At 35.6% G+C, this 24,687-nt stretch overlaps 2 protein-coding genes across 5 annotated transcripts in view; both read left to right on the top strand.

Moving 5' to 3' along the window:
- The window catches only part of LOC138320610 (SWI/SNF-related matrix-associated actin-dependent regulator of chromatin subfamily E member 1-like), a 53,485-nt gene extending 41,547 nt beyond the window's left edge, over positions 1–11,938 (top strand). For 3 of the 4 annotated variants that reach the window (XM_069263707.1, XM_069263704.1, XM_069263705.1), the window contains one exon: positions 10,662–11,938. In XM_069263707.1, coding sequence (XP_069119808.1) covers positions 10,662–10,867 — 206 coding nt within the window. In that variant the 3' untranslated portion in view covers positions 10,868–11,938. Of the gene's footprint in view, positions 1–1,350; positions 1,376–10,661 lie in introns of all 4 variants that reach the window. The other variant, XM_069263706.1, reaches the window with a different exon arrangement.
- A 9,251-nt stretch (positions 11,939–21,189) lies between these two features.
- The window catches only part of LOC138320605 (atrial natriuretic peptide receptor 2-like), a 40,862-nt gene continuing 37,364 nt past the window's right edge, over positions 21,190–24,687 (top strand). Inside the window, exon 1 of the mRNA XM_069263700.1 lies at positions 21,190–22,816. Within this exon, the coding sequence (XP_069119801.1) occupies positions 22,498–22,816 (319 nt within the window). The 5' untranslated portion in view covers positions 21,190–22,497. The remainder of the gene's footprint in view (positions 22,817–24,687) is intronic.

Here is a 24,687-nt window from a genome sequence, read left to right as displayed (position 1 = left end):
AAGCCAGCCAATGGACTGCTTGGTCCTCAGTTGCTTGCGAGACAGTTCTATAGGTTTTGCCTGTTATCCAGTTCCCATTGTTGCTAACATCTGCAAAATGATAAATTCTGAAAACAAAATGAAAAGAAAAGTTTAAAAAAAAAAAAAAAAAAAAGGCATTTCTTAGAAAGAAAAAAAAATTGCCATTTCTTAGAAAGCAATCATTAGAATGTTCATTGTTTAACAGATTTGATATAATTAATGAAAAAATAGAGATGAATACCATTTTAATGCTGACAGAAATGTTGAAGGTGATTGGGTATATAATCCAAACTGTTCATTGGCTGTTCCCGTAGGTCCTCACACCACTTAACATTGCAGATCACATGACCCTCCCATACATACTATCCAGGGGACGCAGACATTACAGAGATTTTATCTTCATTTTATCTTCTTTTTTTTTCTTTCTATCTTTTCTCTCTTTGCCTTTGTTATTTTTACTCCAAAGCTTGATTGATGTATGTATGGTATGATGATATGTTGTGCTTTTGTAATGAGCATGCCCGACCCTTGACTGAATATTGTTGGTCATTATGAAGCATTTGTGTGATGCTGCCTGTTTGTGTAGTAGAATCTGTGTAAATAAACAATTCTTGTTTGTAAATTAAACATTAATATTGTTTGTAAAATAAACTTGATATTGTTTTACAAAAACTTAAAGCATTTGCTATAAATGTGAATAATGTATTACTTAAACTTAAGCTTTCAACAATTGCCAATTTTGTTATATATGATCATAAAGAATTGCAAATTGCAACCTTGTAGCATTATTACATTATAGAACTCACAGCATACCCAGGTACTTAACAGTTGGATATCGATAGAAACCAGTAAAACTAATGTGCTGTAAGAAACATATTAGTAACCACTGGTATCATGTTGCATATTCAATATAGGCATAGTTCAAATGCATACACCATAAAGCATGGTCATGATTGATTGTTTTCTGCATTAGTTAGGTCCAGATATCTACACATTGATTGTTTTCTGCATTAGTTAGGTCCAGATATCTACACATACCATGTCAGATGTGAATAAGATCAGTTAATCTGAGTGTTTTCTGCATTAGTTAGGTCCAGATATCTACACATACCATGTCAGATGTGAATAAGATCAGTTAATCTGAGTGTTTTCTGCATTAGTAAGGTAGAGGTATCTACACTCACCATGTCAGATGTGAATAAGATCAGTTAATCTGAGTGTTTTCTGCATTAGTTAGGTCCAGTTTTCTACACTCACCATGTCAGATGTGAATAAGATCAGTTAATCTGAGTGTTTTCTCTAAAACAATTGATTGTCTCCCTTCATTAGATCTTAATGACAGTGTCCAGGAAAGGTTTGTAATCATTTTCATTTTTAAGAAACGTTAAAAAATGTTGAAAGTCTGTGTTTAAAAGTTGACTGGATTGTTATTATTTCATTGTTTTCTTTCTACCTTTGAAATTTCTTTGATAAACCTTCATTACATTATGTTTTGAATTGTTACTTTTATGTTTTGATGTTTTCTTCCCATTACATTTGTTTAAGCAATTTTCCTGTCCATCGATGAAAACCATCCCCCAGTTTCAGCATTATTTTATCTTCAACTTCATATAAAGCTTTTCTGTTTATCATGACTGGAGAAAAACCACTGTAAACATTCTTATTTAATTTTCTTTCAAATTATTACAATTTTTTTTCATAAAAGGAATGGTAACTCCGAATTACCTTATAACAGGAATACGGATATTTGTTTTGTTCCACAGCTTTCAGATTTGCCTGAAATCCTCATTTAAAGTCTCTATGTTTACGGTAATCAAAGTCTGTTTACAGCAATGTTGTATGATAAGTTGATGTAACCAATTATCCAAAACCCTCTCTCATCCTCATCACTGAAAAGAATTAAAAAGATGTTAGAGGCCAATATTAGTTCTATATGAAAATTGATAGTAGTCATACCAGTTCTAGCAATTTTACTTCAATTCTGGGTAATATGAATATGTATTGCATATTAGTTAATATATGTGACATTCAATCACTAGCTCTCCAACTCTTGACTTCAATGCTCCTGTAGAGCACTTAACTGGAACTTGATGTGAGAACTGAACATTCTAGTTTGCTTGCCACTTAATTTGGTTTTCCTTTTGAACATGAATGTAATTCAGAAGAAATTGAAAGAGGAGCTGGTTTAATGCAAATGCATCATATATATTTTTAAAGGTCAACCATGCATTCCATCTATATTTGATTTTAGTTTCTTGTTCGTGTAGTTTCCGTTGAGCTATGACTCTAAAGCCATCCTTTCTGGTCAGACACAATGATCCTATATCAACAGTTTTTGGTCAGAAACAAGCCTCTATAGCAACCCTTTATGATTATATAATTAGAAACCATGGATATATAGCAAGTCATACAGGTCAGAAAACATTGCCATATATAGTGGACCGGCGATAATCCGGACTCCGATAGTCAATCCGGACGGAAATGTCAAGGAACGGATTTCCGTAACGTTATTTATACTCACTTGTCCGGAAATTCGTATTCCGAATCCAGAACTTCATTTTGGGAAAGGAAAGTAATTTTCGTTCATAAATTCCCACAATAATCCGGACAATTTGTTGTCGCCACGTGCCGAGAAAATCCAAGGCCAGCTACAGTCATGTGTACAATACACACTATCACTTGACACTGAGTTTGTTGTCATAACGATGGCTGCCAGGTCATAGCCATAGGTGTTTACCTGAACACCTTTCACACGGAACGGTTCATTGGTTTTTTATAGGAGATCAGACTTCAGTGTTGTATTTGAGATACGCAATATATTTTTAGCCACACGCTTTTAAACATGCAGTTTGAGCTTGGGTACGGGTACGTATGCTGTAGATACCTTACTTGTTTCGCATGCAGGATATATCGCTATGAGTATCGGATACTATAAAGTGAGATAATACTCACAAAATTAATAATTTTAAATGTATATGAATCTATTCGAATTCATCGTCTATGGTAAAAGATATAAAGGCTACGGCACATGCTAAGCAAAGACTTGTGGAAATGGTCATTAAAAACACACATTATACAAAATAACAACTATACAAGTTCATAAAATGTCTCAACTATTTGTTATCATAGTTTTTTTATGCCAAGAACGTAGATGATAGTGATCCTTGGTTAGACAATTTGCCGTACGACAGATCAAGAGTGCGATACGTCGCTATATGCATACATAGTACACAATTAATGATGGCTTTAGGTTTCGTATTTTGAAAAAGAAAAAGGTTTCTTTAATAATTTTCTTAACGTTATGATATAAAAATACCTATAAAACATAACAAACGAAGTATTAATTGTAATACATGTATATTACATAAAAGCCTATATCATCGAGTACAAGGTCAAGGGGAGTAACTCGTACGTGACAATTTAATTGACTAAGAACAGGGAATTCGGCAGTCCGGAAAACTCGTAATACAGACGGTTTAGGCGGGGAACGAAGGTGTCCGGATTATCGAGGGTCCACTGTAGCGACCTTTTTCTGGTCAGTAATCATTTGCCTTTGGGAACCCTTTCTGAATAGAAATCATGGTCCTATAGCTACGCTTTCTGATAAACCATGACCCTATATATCAACCCTTTCTTGTCAGAAATGACGCAGCTGTTGCTACCATGTCTTGTTAGAAATCATTGCTCTATAACTACCTTTTGTGCTCAGAAACCATGATCCTATATAAACTCTTTCTGGTCAGAAATGATGCCTCTATAACTACCCTTTCTGATCAGAAACCTTGACTAGCTACCTTTTTCGTTAGAAACCATGGATCTATACCGGCCTTTTCTTGTCAAAAACAATGGATCTATATAAACCCTTTATTGACATAAATCATGGCCCTATAGGTACCCTTTATTGACAGAAATCATGGCCCTATAGGTACCCTTTATGGACAGAAATCATGGCCCTATAGGTGCCCTGTATGGACAGAAATAATATTCCTATAGCTGCCCTTTATGGACATAAATCATGGCGGCCCTATTGGTACCCTTTATGGACAGAATAGCTGCCCTGTATGGACAGAAATCATGGCCCTATAGCTATCCTTTATGGACAGAAATCATGACCCTAGAGGTACCCTTTATTGACAGAAATCATGGCCCTATAGGTACCCTTTATTGACAGAAATCATGGCCCTATAGGTACCCTTTATTGACAGAAATCATGGCCCTATAGGTGCCCTTTATTGACAGAAATCATGGCCCTATAGGTACCCTTTATGGACAGAAATCATGGCCCTATAGCTTCTTTTTATGGACAGAAATCATGGCCCCATAGGTACCCTTTATGGACAGAAATCATGGCCCTATAGGTGCCCTGTATGGACAGAAATAATGGTCCTATAGCTGCCCTTAATGGACAGATATCATGACCCTATAGGTACCCTTTATTGACAGAAATCATGGCCCTATAGCTATCCTTTATGGACAGAAATCATGACCCTAGAGGTACCCTTATTGAAAGAAATCATGGCCCTATAGGTACCCTTTATGGACAGAAATCATGGCCCTATAGGTACCCTTTATGGACAGAAATCATGGCCCTATAGGTACCCTTTATTGACAGAAATCATGGCCCTATAGGTGCCCTGTATTGACAGAAATAATGGTCCTATAGCTGCCCTTAATGGACAGAAATCATGACCCTAGAGGTACCCTTTATTGACAGAAATCATGGCCCTATAGGTAACCTTTATTGACAGAAATCATGGCCCTATAGGTAACCTTTATGGACAGAAATCATGGCCTTATAGGTAACCTTTATGGACAGAAATCATGGCCCTATAGTTGCCCTTTACGGACAGAAATCATGGCCCTATAGGTACCTTTTATTGACAGAAATCATGGCCCTATAGGTACCCTTTATGGACAGAAATCATGGCCCTATAGGTGCTCTGTATGGACAGAAATAATGGTCCTATAGCTGCCCTTTATGGACAGAAATCATGGCCCTATGGGTACCCTATATTGACAGAAATCATGGCCCTTTAGGTACCCTTTATGGACAGAAATCATGGCCCTATAGCTGCCTTTTATGGACATAAATCATGGCCCTATAGGTACCCTTTATGTACAGAAATCACGGCCCTATAGGTACCCTTTATTGACAGAAATCATGGCCCTATAGGTACCCTTTATGGACAGAAATCATGGCCCTATAGGTGCCCTTTATGGACAGAAATCATGGCCCTATAGGTACCCTTTATGGACAGAAATCATGGCCCTATAGGTACCCTTTATTGACAGAAATCATGGCCCTATAGGTGCTCTGTATCTCTGCTCTGTATCTCTGTATGGACAGAAATAATGGTCCTATAGCTGCCCTTTATGGACAGAAATCATGGCCCTATGGGTACCCTTTATTGACAGAAATCATGACCCTTTAGGTACCCTTTATGGACAGAAATCATGGCCCTATAGCTGCCTTTTATGGACATAAATCATGGCCCTATAGTTACCCTTTATGTACAGAAATCATGGCCCTATACGTGCCCTTTATGGACAGAAATCATGGCCCTTTAGGTACCCTTTATGGACAGAAATCATGGCCCTATAGCTACCCTTTATGGACAGAAATCATGACCCTATAGCTATCCTTTATGGACAGAAATCATGACCCTAAAGGTACCCTTTATTGACAGAAATCACGGCCCTATAGGTACCCTTTATGGACAGAAATCATGGTCCTATAGCTGCCTTTTATGGACATAAATCATGGCCCTATGGGTACCCTTTATTGACAGAAATCGTGGCCCTATATGTACCATTTAAGGACAGAAATCATGGCCCTATAGCTATCCTTTATAGACAGAAATCATGGCCCTATATGTACCCTTTATGGACAGAAATCATGGCCCTATAGGTACCCTTTATGGACAGAAATCATGGTCCTATAGGTACCCTTTATGGACAGAAATCATGGCCCTATAACTATCCTTTATGGACAGAAATCATGGTCCTATAGGTACCCTTTAAGGACAGAAATCATGGCCCTATAACTATCCTTTATATACAGAAATCATGACCCTAGAGATATCATTTATGGACAGAAATCATGGCCCCATAGGTGCCCTGTATGGACAGAAATAATGGTCCTATAGCTGCCCTTTATGGACAGAAATCATGGCCCTATGGTTACCCTTTATTGACAGAAATCATGGCCCTATATGTACCCTTTATGTACAGAAATCATGGCCCTATAGGTACCCTTTATGTACAGAAATCATGGCCCTTTAGGTACCCTTTATGAACAGAAATGATGGCCCTATAGCTATCCTTTATGGACAGAAATCATGGCCCTATATGTACCCTTTATGGACAGAAATCATGGCCCTATAGGTACCCTTTATGGACAGAAATCATGGCCCTATAACTATCCTTTATAGACAGAAATCATGACCCTAGAGGTATCATTTATGGACAGAAATCATGGCCCTATATCAACTCACTCTAGAAAGAAACTATAGATACATAAACCATTCAAGATACAATGGCTATATCACAACTTTTCTGGTCAAGAACTATTGCTACATAAATCATTTGGTTCAGAAAACATGTCAATACCAACTTGTTTTGGTGATATTTGGCTCTATTTCAATGTCTTATTATAGCCTTAATGTGACACTATAGAAATCGTTCTGGTTTAATACTATTGTTTTATAGCAACCTTCCTTGGTAAGTTACTTAGGTCCTTAGGATAAACATTTCATGTAAAATGGACATGACACCTAAGCTGTCCTTTCTGGATAGTGACATGACTATATCAACCATAACCCCTTCAGGTCAGAAATCATGACTCTATAGTAACAATGTCATGCCAGAAACCATGGCAATATAAAAATTCTTTATGGCTAGTCACTCTAGCTTTTTGGCAACCCTTCCCTAGTAAGTAAATTTTGTTCATATATAGGAGACCTGGGTAATTACATGGTTCTACGAAGAAAACAACTTTTCCTGATTATTGGTAACTATGGTTCTGTAGCACTCCTTCTGGTTAGTAATATTGTCTTTATAAACACTTTCTGGTTACTTACCCTGTTTCTACAGAAACCTGTACTACTTAGAGCCACAGGATTCTTTAGCCTTTGTGTCAACCCTAGTCTAATTCCCATCCATGACTATAGCAACCCTTTCTGTTAGGTAACGAAGTCTTTTAGCACATTGTGTTAACTTATCATTATATCATTACTCTCTAGCAATCAAGCAATCATTTTAATCGCTAGTTACAAAGGTAACTGGCCATTAAACCGATTGCTTTTATGATCGATTACTGTACGATTGTGGTTTCTGATTAGTAACTAGCCCTAACATTACTGACCATTAAACGTATGCTGTAGATACCTTACTTGTTTCGCATGCAGGATATATCGCTATGAGTATCGGATACAATAAAGTGAGATAATACTCACAAAATTAATAAGAATTTTAAATGTATGTGAATCTATTCGAATTCATCGTCTATGGTATAAGATATAAAGGCTACGGCACATGCCATTTACACGTGTGTGTCATTGTCACACGTCTGTAAGTCAGAAAGCAAAGACTTGTGGAAATGGTCATTAAAACACACATTATACAAAATAACAACTATACAAGTTCGTAAAATGTCACAACTATTTGTTTTAGTTTTTTATATGCCAAGAACGTAGATGATAGTGATCCTTGGTTAGGCAATTTGCCGTACGACAGATCAAGAGTGCGATACGTCGCTATATGCATACATAGTACACAATTAATGAATGCTTTAGGTTTCGTATTTTGAAAAAGAAAAAGGTTTATTTTGTGTTAACTTATCATTATATCATTACTCTCTAACAATCAAGCAATCATTTTAATCGCTAGTTACAAAGGTAACTGGCCATTAAACCGATTGCTTATATGATATATTACTGTACGATTATGGTTTCTGATTAGTAACTAGCCCTAACATTACTGACCATTAAACCGATTGTTTATACGATCGATTACTGTACGATTATGGTTTCTGATTCGTAACTAGCCCTTACATTACCGAAAAGTAGTCGTGTTTTTATCACAACAGTTCCGTCTTATTACAATGGCTGTAGAATGACTGATAAGTATCTAGTTACTACATTATATGTTAAAGCTATATGATAACCTGTGTTGTTACCTCGACTTCTGATCTCGCTAGTAACAACGACTCTATAGGAACCATTTCTGATTTGCTTATTAGGATTTCAACCATCTGACTATTATTTCAATCAAGATTTATGCGAATTTTCAGTTATTTTAGTCGTGAATGGTATCATACTTAAACCATCTATTTTACCGGATTTCTACGCTTTACATTAAGAAACGTTGCGAGTTTTCTGTATAACAACTAAAAATATCAGATAAAATACTATTTTAACGTCTATGAGACAACCAATATCATTTTAGTTTGTAAAACAATATTTCCATTCTAGTATTTTATTTCCGTAATCAATAAGGCAGTAGGATGACATAGCAACGTTGTCTTGAGTGCATTAAGATCCCGTTTTCACTATCTGGGTTGTTAATTTTCATAGACCACACGTTTCAATTCAATTTCTTTTCCATCCTTCTTATTCAAGATCAGATTTCATACCTTACGGACGTGGTGAAGTGAACATCATTCCCAACTTATGTAAAAGAAGATATGTTGTTGAGATTAATGTATTTCATGCTTTTGTTATTGTCTTCTATTGATAAGGTTGTTCTTGACAAATTAACCAACATTCTAATACTTGTGTGTGAATGAACGCTTTGAGTGCAAACATAGGACCTTATTAAGTTAGCACCATCATTGAGCTGGTCACTAGTGTGCAAACATATGGTATGAGAACTTGACACTGAGTGCAAACACAGCAGCCAATTACTTCCTAGTGAAAATATTTGAAATGTCAGATAATATTATGATAATACATCCGAATTGATAGTATTGGACGTGGATAAATCTTTTATAATTAGCGTTGATCTCCTAATTTATATCTTAATTGAGCTTTGAAATATTTCAGCTTATGGATAATTTGTTAAGTAAACTTATCATTAAATAGGACATTACAGATATTGACCACAACCCTTTTTTTGTAACTGCTTGACTAGAGTAACAAACTGCTTTTTAAAAGTTCACTTTTTAAGTTAAATATTGAAAAATGGTTTTGTACACATGCTTTTCTAAAAAAGAGCAGATTAAACTTCACGCTGGCACATCATGTTCTATAAAACGATTTGAAAATAGGGATAAAACCTTGTCTGGATCATTTACATATTTTTATCTGCGAACTTCTCATCAAGACTATATTTATAACCAGATGGCTATACATACATCAGTGCCTAGACAAAATGCACTGGAAAAAGAACAATAAGAAATTCACTGAAGAACATGCACACCTCTTTCTGCTTTGCTTGGTCACATGATTCTGCAGTGCACATGTCCTTAAGTTATAGATACATGGCAATAACTATTATCCGGGTTTGTAGTTTAGAAGTGAAACTATACATCTAATGCTTCTTCCCACTTCATAGCTAGCTACAAATCTTTGTCGCCTTCCATAAAGATTGATGGGGAAAATCAATTACAAGACTGGATGGGTCGTTGGGTTAGAAAGTTTGGTGATGAAATTGATAGAGGCTGTATTTTACCTGTATTTCCCCTTTGTTGTGGTAGACATCACATCTCTACTGCTGCAGACACGATCCGCTTTTGTTAGGCACGCAAACTGATTAATACTGATCACATTTATGTAAATATTTCTGACTTCTGATGGAGGTTATTCTAAACATTAGTCCAGGAGTAAGATAAGCAGATACAGTAACGATTTTCTTATCTGTTAATCTTTTCTCTCTTTTAACCCATTATACGATCATACAATCATTCATTATACGATCATACAATCATTCATCAGTTCACCCTTTCATGACTTTTATCCTTTTGGAATGAAAACTATAATCTTTAAACCCATACTATAACCCTGTCATCCATCAGTTTGCACCCTTTAATTTTTTTCTTTCTTTTGGAATTAAAACTACAACCAACTGAATTCTGTCATCCGACCCATTCCGATATGAACCCGTTATTGATAACTATATTTCTATTCTTTATAACCCCTACTAACCCTTTAACTTATTAACGACTGCCATATTTCCTTCAAAGTTCCCCCCTCTTATACCATACCCAACCTTCATCAAGTCATCATCCCTGTTTTGTCGACTTTCTATCATTTTATTCCTTTATTATTATTTTTTTGAAATTGTGATGCATTTCTAAACTGTACCATAGACAAGTGCCTGATAGCTGACATAATTCAAGAAAAATACATGTATGGCCGAAAGTATTGACCCAAGACCCTGGACATTTGACGGACATTGACCTGCTAATATCTCCTTATGGGTACAATTATCACTTACTTGTTTTACCTTAAATCCACCTTCTGTTATTGAAGTGCTAATTTGGAATAATTTTAATGTTTGGTGAAATCATAAATTTGTAAGTGTGGTCATTGTTATGACATGTTGGATTTCAAAAAGTAACTTGTGTTGATTGAGCTAACGTGTGTTGCTGTGCCGGTGTTGGTGACGACTGCTCTGACTGTTGTCTGTGTTAACTCTTGCAGATGATGACATGGACGAACAACATTCCCCTGGAGTCGGCTCCCCAGCCCCTTACTCTGACACAGAGAAGGTGGAAAAGCCGGAAAGGCCTAAAAAGAAATCGAAGGCCAAGGAAAAGGAAAAAGACCAGCCATCGGAAAATAATAACGGTGATTTAGCTGAGGAGGCGGAAAAAGCTGGAGAGGATATAGAGAACGAGGAGTCCTGAATGTTGACGGAAACGTTGTTTTTGTAAAATGTGTGCGAGTAGTTGTTGTGAGGCAAGTTTTGTACTGTAAGTATGTGAAGGTTTTATATAACCTTATTAAGGGACCATTGTGATAGGTCATCTCAGAACACTGATAAGTGCTTACAGGAGACGAATAATAACACATTATGGCAATGGTGTCGTTTAGTGGTACTTGTCTAAACATATACCATAATATTCCGCCCTTGAGCAATCATCGCCAACAATTGCTGTATATAACACAACAGACCCATGATTGGAGCTTTTCTGTGGTGCTTTTCCTGTGAATGTGGCCAAGACTTTGCATTTTCAATAGATATGATGGTTATTCTGAGACATCAGGTTGGCCAAAACGTTATGATCATTAAAGGAAAATTGTGTTCATAATAAAGTCTTATCCATTAGATTTTCAAATGAATATTACGATTCATTTCCAGCTTAAAATCTGATATTATTTCATAATCTTTACAAGAGAAAAGTCCTTTTTTCATGCCATTAATTTTGTGTGTGTATATGTGTTATGACTCATAACTACAACAATTGTCATTCGATGTTTGTTGTACTGTAAAGATTACGATTGTCACGTACGATGCTAACTCAATGATGTGAAATACTTTTTATGTTACACGATATGAATCTCATTGATCAATAGATTGGGAGAATATTACATTGAGAATTGTGTACATTTGACTTCAAATTTTACTTTCCACCATCCGTATTTTCTCGAAAATTTCTTCAACCTAAGTCACATAAATAAATTGAATTTAACATAGATAATTGACACAAAAACTTATTATCATTGTTCCTATCATCTGTTAACATTTACAGTCAACTTAATAACTATTTAGTATTTAATATGTGAGAGGACAGACACAGATGAATAACGGTTATTTTCAGACAATATTAAGTATCTAGGAAATCTTTCAAGCTTCTGATATAACTTCTAGAAATTGTTTTCCAGGTTATATATCATCTGATTAATGTAGTAATTATAGAAACGTAAAATCTGTATGGGCTTACTGGAATTGAGAAATAAAACATTACATTTGTGAATCTTGCTTTTGTGATTTTTGTCTCTTTTGACAAAGTTAATCAACCCTATTGGATGAGATACACAGATAAATTAAGATTGAAAGAAATGCCTTGTTCTGGTATTTTGTGTTAAGACTTTTTTTTCTTAAATTTATTTTAATGCTAAATGTATGCCTGGAACTTGGTCAAGATACTCTGCATCCTTTAGAACACTAGACAAAGTTAGTATATAACTTAGATTCTCGTACTTACAGAGTGAAATTATGTAACATACATTGGATAAATCTTTTTGGGGAAAAATGTCCCGTTTTTCCGTATTGAAAAGGAATTTCATTGTATGCAATACGGGAATGGCAAGAAAATGGTGCGTAATTCTTTCTTATTTTTTGACATGTCCATAGTTTGTCTGTCAAATGATTAACAAGTTTTTTGGTGCGAGGACTTCTTACTTAACTAGAATCCCAGAGACGTGTTATGGATGCCTACATATAGTTCGTTGATATTGGTGTTAAGGAAGTCTTCTGGATCATTAATCAAATTCCTCATAGACGGAATACCGGACTAAATTTTCATTTATATAGAAATGAAAGTTGATCTGCAAAAGAATATTTGGATTAATCACGAATATTTATTGGCTCGATAAAAATATTACCCTCCACCTTTAACATTGTTCCTCATTCCAGAGGTAGTAGGAAACGCAGTCACATTGTGGCTGGCACTTTCCCCAGACAAAAAAAACACCTTTAATACATACCTGTATGAAAAAAATAATAAGTCGTCATGTCGGAGTCTGGTATAACTATTATTTTTGAGAAGAAGCATGGCGGACAGAGCATGATTACTCTCAATATGCATAATCGCGATACATTCAGCCATCAACTGAACTTTGAGCGAAATTACAGAGCCATCAGGTTACTCTAACAACGTAAAGGAGAAGGGACGAACTAATTTTACCTGAAACACGACAGACAGACAGACTTCAACTAACATTCTGCACCAACATCTGGAAATCATAAGAAATGACAACCCATTCATTGTGTTGCCAAAGAAGTGGATGTTTCATCCTATGACATTTAGAATGGTTTCATATAAGAAAGGATAACATTTAAATTTGCGTAAGATCCATAGGATGGATAGGCTAACGTCTGAGAAAACATTGACATGATCAATAGGCAGTCTTTGGAGTGAAGATCTCTCCAGTGTGTGGTCTTTGTTCTTATTGTAGATCAGTTGGATATCCGCCGAAGTTTTTTTACCATTAACATCATATATAAAGAGTGTATAAAGATGACGGAGACATGGCCAAAATAGGAATATGGCATAGACTTACTACCCGCTTTGTAGACATTATCACCACACTTGGTCTTGAATCGAATCCACAAGGGAAACAGAAAGTTGGTCGACCAAAGCAGATCTGGCGCAGAAGTATGGGTGAAGGCAGCCGCTATTTAAAGAGGCTCTACTCTACAAGAACTGCTTTAATTAGAGGAGAATTGTTGCAGACACGCTCTTCAACGAATCAAGTAAGTCGTAGTTATGATCAAACAGAGACGCTGCTGAAATGCTATAAAATCTTGAGATCGCAAGAATTTATAATCTACAAAACTAAGTTGAGTTTTTGGTCGGCCGAGAAATTTGAAATTTTATCAGGGGCTTGTTGATATGTTTCGTCTAAGAGGGGATTTTCAAATACTTCGGAGCTATTTAAACGGGTAGTAGTGATATTTTGGTATTTGATAAAATTGAAACATTTTAATGTCGTTGCTTGCATACATCTCATTTCTGGACGTTAACAATTTTGCCCGTTGTCGGTATATGATCGGCCGAGTGTCCTTCGGTGTCTTCGATGGCATGATTCAATGGCATTTCACTAAAAGGGGGAAAAGTGCCATTATTACAAGGAGACAACACGAATATACCGCAGTCTCCCAAAACATACAGACATCCACAACACATTGTATACGTGAGAGGCCGTCCTTTTCCAGGTTGAATCTGATGTTAAAACATGTCCGGTCGGTCTGGGATGAGTTTTCTTGACAAATATTTACTTCGTGAGAAACTCTTGTACAAGATACAGTATGGGGAAGGATTTTGGTCTGGACACAACACATTTTGAATTAGGTTTCTTTTAAGATATTATCTACTGTACAGATCATGCCCCGCTCTCTCCAACTCTCGTTTATGTTTGGCTTATTCGGGTTTGACCTCAATTTGCACGACGAGTGCCGTCTATAAAGCAGATAACGCTTCTACTTCTGGAGCGCCACGTCTTATCATAGGATTTTCTTTAGATGGGATCGCTATGAAATAGGATAAGAGCATGATTGTGTTCTCCCGTTGCTTCCCCTTCCTTCTGATCTTATATGAGTATCTAAGTCATTATGTTGTTTGTTGTGTCAGTTGTTGGAGAAAATGGAAAGGAAGTCACTGGAAGACGTCACGATATATCCACAAACTTGGACATTATAGCACGGTACCTTCCCGTGACGTATTGACATTGCACTACAGGACTATAATTTCCGAGGATGTGGAACCAGTCCATCCAGGTCAGAGTCTCGTGTTAACCTACTAACGAGCGTACACTTATCACGGTACAATTAAACCCTCGCGTGCTGCTGATTAACTGATAGTTTGGTCAGTATGATTGAGGATGTTTGTTCTGTGGTAGCTACCAACACTGTACAAAGGGTCAGTGTATTTAGTAGACACATCTTAACGCTTACAAAAAACACGTAAACAACTTATAACGATGTACAGTTTTACTATTCATCAATCATGGCTTATCAATTATCTACCAGTTTACAAAGCTTATATCTGTGTTTTACATAGATCTCTTCAAATATAAAGTCTTTGACTTATAGCGTCAATATCGGTAATATAGCATTATATCTTTTATGTCCTATCTCTACGATTGAAAACGTTGATTAATAAAGTAACATTCCTCTGATAAATTTCGATACCAACAAATTCAAAGTTACTTTCTTGTAATACTGGTTTAATGCTCATTTAAGTTTAAAGGAAATATATTAATGAATTGAATATCGTTTAGTATGTAGGACTATCTGATGCTCACATGTCCTTAAGGTATGTAAACTCAAAGATATTGACAAGGCCATCATGTTCATATGTAGGTGCATATCGTTTGACAGTTTGTTTTTATGTGATAAAGCATTTAGCTGATCTGTAATCGTGTTTATTAATATTTAAAAACGGCATTTTGTAACGAGCCATAAAGTTATCAAAGGAATATTGATTTAAACATGTGAAATTGTGTAGGCTCGTTATCGAAAGGGTTTTATTTCGCTGAAACGCGCAAATTATGCTTTGAAAACAATTTAACCTATGCATTTTACATAAGGATGGCAGGCGAAATTAGAATTATCTAGACAATGAATGATAAATGGGAGATAGGAGTGACGCCACAATGACCCATTCAAAGCAAAATGATAAAAAAAATGAAATGAAATAAACAAAACAGGAGAGAGAAAAATAGCAAAACCAATACTGACAATTATCAATGGCGCCATTGTTCATTTTGATTCAAGCAAAATATAATATTTCATTGTCATTTGGGTCCATTTTAGCTCGCCTATTTGAAGAATAGGGGGAGCTAATGTTGTCACCCCGGCGTCGGCGTCAGCGTTGGCGTCCCATTTCACGTTAAAATTTTTGAGCAAGTTTCTGTTTCGTCAATTGTTTAAGCTTAAGTCATCATACATGTTTATGATTTTATTTTCCTAATGTGTATGGATGCTGAACGTGATAATACAACCAATTTGGGGGCCGCCTTTAGGGGGTTTTTGAGTCTGTTAATTTGTCACATTTCCATGTTAACGTTTTTGAGCAAGTTTCTATTTTGTCAATTGTTTAAGCATAAGTCATCATAAATGTTTGTGATTTTATTTTCCTAATGTGTATGGATGCTGAACGTGATAATACAACCAATTTGGGGTCCTTTAGGGGGTTTTTGAGTCTGTAAATTTGTCATATTTCCATGTTTAAATAGTAAATACTTGAACATCAACTTCTTCTGAATAGGCGAGCTTTGCTGTTCTCCAACAGCTCTTGTTAAATTGGAATGCGGTCAACTATTCGTGCAAAATCATTGAGACGCTTAGAATGGCTTCAGAGTAAGGTATGGTATATTATTGTTAACTACTTCAGTGTAAGACGTGGAGTTATTCGCAGCGTTGTCTTATTTATTTATTTTTCATAAATCTCCGCGAATACATCATCGCGCGATAACATATTAGCAAGTGCAAAGTTTTATAATTGAATAATATACAATTATGGCCCTCTGTGGAGGGATACATCTAGAATTGTCTCCCTGGAAAGAGTTATTTTCTCGAGGGCGAAGCACGAGAGAAAATAACTCTTTGCAGGTAGACAATTCTAGATGTATCCCGACACATAGGGAAATCATTATTTTATCATACAAAGTTAAAAGAAAAAAAGCTGGTGAAAGAACCCATGAAGATATTTCCGACAACAACGTTGCTAAATTCGTTGGGCTACAAAAATGAGCAACAGCGTTGCCTTTGTTGGTTGATGTTGCAGATGACGTGAACCTCTGGTCACGTGCGGAGCTTCCACGGGGTTATTTCCCTGGGGTTATTTCCCTCGGGGGTTATTTCCACGGGGTTATTTCCCTGAGGTTATTTCCCTCGGGGGTTATATCCCTCGCCTTCCAATTCCGGGGAAACATCTAACTTATTCAATGTCATGTGATCAAGTTTAATCCAATCAGATCATTCTAAATGAACGTGAGGTATAATAATCTTACTTTATATTTACAACACGAAAAAAAAATCTCATCGGCAACTCCGAGAAAAAAATCTTCATATAATCGTTGAACAAAATATAAGTCAATCGATGTGATATTGCTCACCCATCACTGTACCATGCTGTTTCTTGTGTGTTCGAATGGAAGTTGATTGTATGTTTAGGAACGTATTCCGCTCAACATAACACTTACAGCAGTCACTTAAAGTCTTTGTGGTATAATTTACCTGTAAGGTTGTAATCAAGAATTACCAGTATAATTCATCCTTACTAGCTTCATAAATCATCGTGGGTGCGGAAGACTGGACGCCCATGGAACGCTGTGCTAATAATTATAGCAATATCTAAATACAGTGTGCCATAAAATTTACTTTATTTATACTCGGGCTTCTAAACTGTTCATAAATATCGTTTAAGTTTCCTTTAAATATGTTAGGAAATATTTTGATGAACACAACAGTGCATATATGTCTTCTCTCCCCAACCCAGTATTTTTAATGGAAGATTTTCTCATTCCTCATATAAAATACTGTAACTATGAATTTCTTTTGTATTTGTAATAGCTCTAAGTTGATAATAGAAAACTGTGGTTATAAGTAAATATTTGACGATAATTTATGATGTTGCAATGTAGATACAAAATAGAGCTGGGAACTCAACATGCTGTTTCAAATGACATGAAGACAAATTTAAGTTTTTAAGTGTACTTGCTTGCAGTGTCTCGACCAAACTTCTCTAATATCGATGTTACAGTATTGTATGCGATACAATTGGCCTTGCTTGTAGCGTCTCTTGTCATCTCACAAATGTTACTCGTTGATACGACATGCGGCATAAGTGGACTCGCTAGCAGCAAATTGACGAACAGAGATCTATCACCGGTGTCGCTGTTTTATATCCGATAGCTATATTTTCGTTGAAGCAGCTAAACTTGGAGCGTGGCATAAAGTGTCCACATCTAAAGTAGTTATCAAGTTTGATTCGCTCCGGGATGAAGAAAGTAAGTGTTTGCCTTAGATATTAACTACAGGGCAAACTATTATATACACCGTACAGTTTATTTGTCATATCAATGCCGGAAACAAAGTCCAGTTTTATGCTGTTATAGGTTAGTGTATTTTGTTAAGGAATTAAATCGAATATGTAACGTCCAATTAGTCTCAGACCTAACACACTGCACGAACCTCAGTCTGCTTATGTAAATAGTAGGCCTTCATTTTAGATAGAAGTTTTAAACATTTCATTGATTTGGATATCGCGTCACGGTTATGAGAACAAGTTTCTGATAAATTACGCGCGTCAAAAGGTTGTATTGATACACTGTATGATCATCCGGAAACGGTAAATATTTACATTTCAATCCCTGAAACTAAACTATTGTTTTATTCATGTACATACAACAATTAAAAATTCTGTAAAACAGCCGCATCTTGCAGTTCACACGGTAACGGATGATCCGTGTTGTTTTACCATTGGGGATCAATACCATTCAGATTCGAAAAGTGACGGATTCTGTCATGAAGCGCATTCTGAGCATTTCCAATTTAATAACACCTACTGTAAAACGATATTTCAATTGGTCATGTGAACAATGTTTAAGGAAACCTATTTACACAACAATGGGTGATCCGTATTTATTCGGCATGTAAATAGGAATATCATAACGGAAAACAAACTTAGTTTTGTGTGCGATTAGTTGTCAGAGTGAGGGTAAGAGTCGTTTAGAGTTCGCCAAATATAGTCACCGCGAAGAAAAAAATCGGCTTTGAATTGTGACAATAAATCATTTAATCGATGTATAAAATGAATGTTTATAAAGAGTAAGTGTTGGTTGGTAAACAGATAATACCATTGTGCAAAGTGGCAGCCATCAATGCATACAACAAAAACGAAAACGATGAATTTACAAATGAGTAGCATCACTAAAAACAAACTATTAAAGTTAAACCCTTTCTTTTTAATGGCAAAGAAATTGAACAAATCAATGAGTATAAAAATCCAAATTATCCAAATATCTAAATTTTCTTATAATTGTTTATAAACTTCCTGTATGGCGATGGTGGGTAGTTACGGCGATCAGAACTTCTAAAAAAATATTCATATATTATATGTATCTAATATGTTAAATCACGATCATGATCATACTAAGCTTTACTCTCTTTTTCCAGTTTTATTGGGTGCGAATCTAGTATTCGCCTGTGTTAGGGGCTTTTGCCAATATTTGGCTATGGACTCTCGTAGTCCCAGACACAGGCAGAATCACTGGACTATGTACCCGTTAAAACTGAGAAAACTTCAAAAACGTAAATAGTGGCTTACTTGTCTGTTATATTACATAACTAATTACTATCTTACTACTATAATGTTATTCAGTCTATTAATGAATTATCTCCCTTGTACAATTATTCCTAAACTTATATATCCATAGGAGTACATGGCATATTAATAATATTTTTTGTTACTTACCATGTTTGTTTAATTAATATGTTGATTAATCAACTAAGTACATGTATATAATTTAATTTGTTCAGTTTCTGACAAAGAAAGGGTTTATATAGGCCTAGCTTGTTGCCTAATCCTTTTGATTTATTCACTAAAATTGGTTGAAATGAAATGAGTATAAATATTTGGGTACAAAACTATGTGATAACGGGAAATTTTCATGTGCCGTTGAGGAACTTTGTTAGTTTTATTCTTAATTAAGCAATATCTTACCGGAATAGCTGATAAACCCATATGGCTATGGAAAAAGTTATTCAATTTTCTAGTCAGACCCATTTTTCATGCTTGATAAAACATTATTCGAGAAAATTCATTTTAAATTCTGCAAAATGACTTTGGGTGTTGGAAACTATGGAGTGAATAAAGCTCCCATGGCTGAAATAGGACAGTTTCCCTTTTTGAATAAAGACACAAGCTTTATACTATTTAAAAAGGATTTCTCAAAAAGACAATCCTAGTAGGACGTTAAAATATAGTCTGAAGCGATTATTCAAGGAATCTATACAAGGTACGTTCAAGGTCATTTTTATAGTCAAGATAAATCAGTCAGATAACATTAGCATTTGTTTTCTGGGTAATAAACTTAAACACATCTATAAGGAAGAAACATATTTTTCTAGTCAGGATTTGGATTTAAGAATATTGTTCGCAAAACTGCAAATTATCAACCACAGTCAAGAAATCGAGGCGGGTAGGGTGAAAAAGATTCCTCGTCCTGTGCTGTTATGCAAATTTTGTAATGTCATTGATTCGAGGATATTTTAAGTGTTCCGTTAACTCCACGGCGAAAACATTTTTTCTGCAATAGACATAAAGATGTAATTATTATAACCATCATCTAACAGATCTTGAAATTTCGATATATAAATCGTTTTCTAATGTTCTAGAGGATTGAGGCCTCTTTATTAAAAAGTCCTTTTAATCTACGGTGTGTTTTGTATGTTTTGCTATCGATCCTTTTTGTGTGGATACGAGAGAGCTGTATAATCTGAATTAATTTGAGTACGACTCCCCCTATATACATATGTTTAGAATGTGGATATCTATGTTTTGGGAGGCTGCAGTATATTCGTATTGTGTCACCTTGTAATAGTAACTTACCAAAACATTCTGTCACTACACCAAAACAACACACCCGCCTGGTCACGATTATATATGGTTAAAAAGTTAATTTGCATACCGCTTATTGTTAATGATTTCATGCAACGAACTTAATAAACTGACGAAATCGTACACATCGACTTTAATATCTATCAGAATCTAACGTTAACCATATGTGAGGTACATAATAAGTATCCTCCTGTTTTACGTAAACAAAGACCCCGGCCTAACACGTACCATGCTAATAAAACCTTACATTGTATATCTGTCTACATCGCCACTCGGCGATATAATTCAAAACTCTGTACACGCCTTCGTGATATTGAATATGCATGATTGTTTTATGTTATCAATTTTTATTACTATTTTTTTTTATTTCTGAATTTATTTTTGTATCCTGATTATAGCTGATAACTAGGTTAGATACAGAGCGTACACGACATGAGTGTACTTCGTACTAACCTGACAAGATTCTATGAGCGGACATATAAAGGAGGCGAACCACATAAAATAAAATAAAAATAACAAATTCATGATTTTTTTTTTCGGAGATCACGGGCCAATCATGGGAATATACAAAACAGTTTAAGCTTCTTTTATGTTGCAACATTAAAAATCAATAGATTTATTGAAATTGTTCTCCTTCTTATGGTGGCCCTTTCGTTCCTTAGCATTCATGTTGCCACCAGTTACTGGTGTTATCATAGAACGGAACAGAAGCTTGGTGTAGTGCATGTTTAATATGCAATGTATCTACGTGTTGGATATATAATTACGGAATATCATAACAAATAATAATATTTTTTATTATTTCAGATTTAAAACCTGATGTATGTATTTCTACACTATTACCTGCCTACAAACAATATTACAGTTGTGAGCTGGGCGATAAGGTGTAGAATGTTGCACACATGCACGTGTAATTTTTATCTTGACAATTGCAAATAACGAGCTACCTTATTTTGAAAGAATGCCAATGGATAGGAACTATTAAACCCGATTGGTGTATCTGTAACATTCAGGACAGCTAATTCAACCGCCAACACGTGTCAGGGGGCCGTCAATTCAAGGACGGGTAAGCATGTTTAGTGTCATCAATTAGCTTTCTCGCTGTCTTCCGTCAACCGCCCTTTCTAATGATCTGCAATGCTAAAACAGATCGTGCGCATCATTAAAGACGTCACATCATCACACTTGCTGTGCTCTAACTGGTTATCACGGTGCATCTACAGAGCTATAATTAGATACTAAATAACATGCTATGATTTCTCACTCTTCATGGTGTATAGTGGTTCATAACTATAGAAGGTCTATTGCACTGATATTGAAACAATGTAGAACTATGTACCCTATAAACCCAGACAACGTGAAAAGGAACTATGAAGAGTAAGAAACAGTCGTACACAGGCTTGGTTATTGATAAACATTACGCGACTACCTACACCAGTATGGAACGTTTAACGTTAGCATGTGATGCATTTCGTTTTTGCGAGCCTTCGTCCTAGCGCACAGTTCCTTTCCTCCATGTCACCAAGTATGCGGAAATGTCTGGATATCCGCCGCACTAATGCACGCGAATGGAAGAGAGACAGTGAGCGAGGATATCACATTTGATCTCTGACGAACATAAATGCTGATAGTCTTTAGTGAGCAATGGCTCGAAAGCTTTGCAAAACGTACTTAGGTGATTTCCCCGAGAAAAAAAAAGATAAAAGCGATGACTAACATTAGCTAGCGATACACGGGACTAATTGATTTACATTTCATCAAAGATGGCAGTGGTTATTTTGTCGTTTTCCTTACGATGGGTAATGTGTGACAGCACGACTTAAAGCTACAAATACTCGGATCCAGCGTCTGGTCTTAACCATGTGTCACAGGTATTCGACTCTCCGATTGGTGGACTGTCTTTAAAGTGTACTGTCAATTATTTCATAAGCCGAGACTGAACATCTATAATCAATAAATATTAAGGTGTATATAATTGCTGTAAGAGAGCAATTAAAATCAGACAAAAGACCTGGATTTCACAGATCATTAACGGAATCGATACATTATAGACCATCATTACTTACACGCTCTCAGATTTGTCACTTAGCATCATACTGCGGAAGGAGTATCAAATTTAATTCAAAAGTTGGTGAAATTAAGTCTTTTACACTCGGAACATCCATGTCAGCTTGCCATAGTAGGCAATGACGTCATACACAACTGGAAATTGTGTGATATTAACTTTTGTCTTATCATTTATCAGCGAGGTTAAATCAGAGGTCAATGTCAGTTTGGTGGTTCTTGTACCCGTCTCGGGAAGCAGATCGTATGGAAATGAAATGTTCGGTGTTGCCGAAATGGCTGTTTCTGACCTGAACTCAGACGCCAGTTTGACAGCACTGAGAAGCAATGACGTCGTATTCGATTTGAAAAAGGAAGATACAGCATGTGACACTGGCATAGGGTTGTTTTCTGTTGTCAACAATATTCTTAATTCTCAGAATACATTAGGGGCATTTATAGGTAAGTAAAACATTATGTTTTCTACAATATCATGACAATGAATTATCACAACAATACTTTTTTATTTGAATAGATAATATTTTTCTGTCTCAAACTGGTTCTTTTTTAAATTTCAATTAAATTTTCATTCAATACATTTATTTCATGTTGTGTTGAGTATATTTCGTAGCGAAGTAATCTTGAATTAATACATATTCACACTAATTAATTGTTCGTGTATGGGCCATGACTATAACGTATATATGTACTTGGTACAATGTACATTCATTAACAATTTAGACGATAAATTTCGATGGACTACATGTTTTTCACTGTAGTAGAGTTGTTATGGAAATGCTTCTCCAATTACTTTTCTTTCATTTGCATCTTCAGTATGTCGTTTGGTCTATTGCAAAAACATATGAAGCTGCAATACAAAGATTAAAAGTTGATGTATTAATGACATGAATATACAGACGCCAGTGTCTCGGTTATAAAGCCAGTCCTTTTGGTTGTGCAATCTCTTGCCACACACTCCTGTTACGGTATTCCAGTTTTATGTGACTCCCCCAAGTATTACCAGGTTCATGTTATGTAGTTTCATTACTTAACAAGTCTAACAGTACTTTCAAACATAGAATAACACTAATAGCTCCACGTGCAATCACAAGAGTTGCCATGCTCATTTATATGTTTCTTCCTCGAGTAATCAATAGTAGTGCTGATTTATTTCTACTAAAAGCTTGCTTTTAATTAGTGAAATGATATGATGTACCGTAAAACACAGAACCTAACTGAGGACATTAAATCATTAGGTGTACGTCGTTAGGCTTAGACAAAACCTAGGTTGTAATATATACCATTGGATTCAAATCACAACAATCTCCTCGATTCTTTACATTCAAGGATCTTCAAAATAAAGAACAACATGTTTTAAGTGATAAGATATTATTATAACTGAATGGAACGTGTTTTGTGTAATTTCTGATATTTTGGTATATTGGGTGTGTGAAAGTTATCAGCTCCTCTCTAAACACTGTAATTGAGGCGCTCGTCGTGGATCAAGTATTGATATTTTATATTTTATTGAAAATTATTTTGTGTAAATAATGAAATCCAACATAACTTGCTTCTTTTCATTTAAGCAGGATACCTAATTTTTATGTATAATATTTGAAAAAGATATTTCGCTAATTAATCGTCTTTTATTTGAGTGTTTTAAAATGTTTTTCTTCGTTGATGACACTTTGAAGGCTAACGATGATTTGACTGTGTTATGCTGAACGAGCGTGCAGCATGATTATGTATCGGCCTAATCGAGACGTCATGAATGAAATGAATGTACATTGTATTCAATGAAGGCAGTCTTTGGTGTATGTGAGGTGTTCTATGGCCATCATCTGGTCCTAACCATTTATCTGAAGTGACGAGGTTTTATCTCCGACGGGCAACATTAAATCGTGCCTAATTCTGATTCATCTGTTTATATATATATTCAAATTTCAATACAAGGAAAGCACTGCCGAATATTCGTGCTGTGCATATACAGTATATGTATAAATAGGCCGTTTCCTACTAAATTGACTTAAGGGCCGACACACATAGATAATGGACGTCGTTTCCTTTAAAGTTATTATGTATAATGTGGAAACATGTGATTCATAGCGATATTGGGAATTACGTGTTCTGTGTGTCTTCACACGGTAGGCTGCCAATTATATCTAATAACTGTACTGGGGAGATAATCTACAACATTGATGGCTGTTTATCGAAAATTCTAGCTTTTTCGTTTAGATATTCAATATATGTTCAAATCGGCTGTTTGCACAGAAAAGGTATGATAACTACGTGTATTTATTTTATGGGTGACAAAAGTTCTACATCAACTTAAT

Source organism: Argopecten irradians, chromosome 4 (assembly GCF_041381155.1).
Source record: "Argopecten irradians isolate NY chromosome 4, Ai_NY, whole genome shotgun sequence".
In the NCBI taxonomy this organism is placed as follows: Eukaryota; Metazoa; Mollusca; class Bivalvia; order Pectinida; family Pectinidae; genus Argopecten; species Argopecten irradians.
This window is presented reverse-complemented; position numbering and strand designations above follow the sequence as displayed.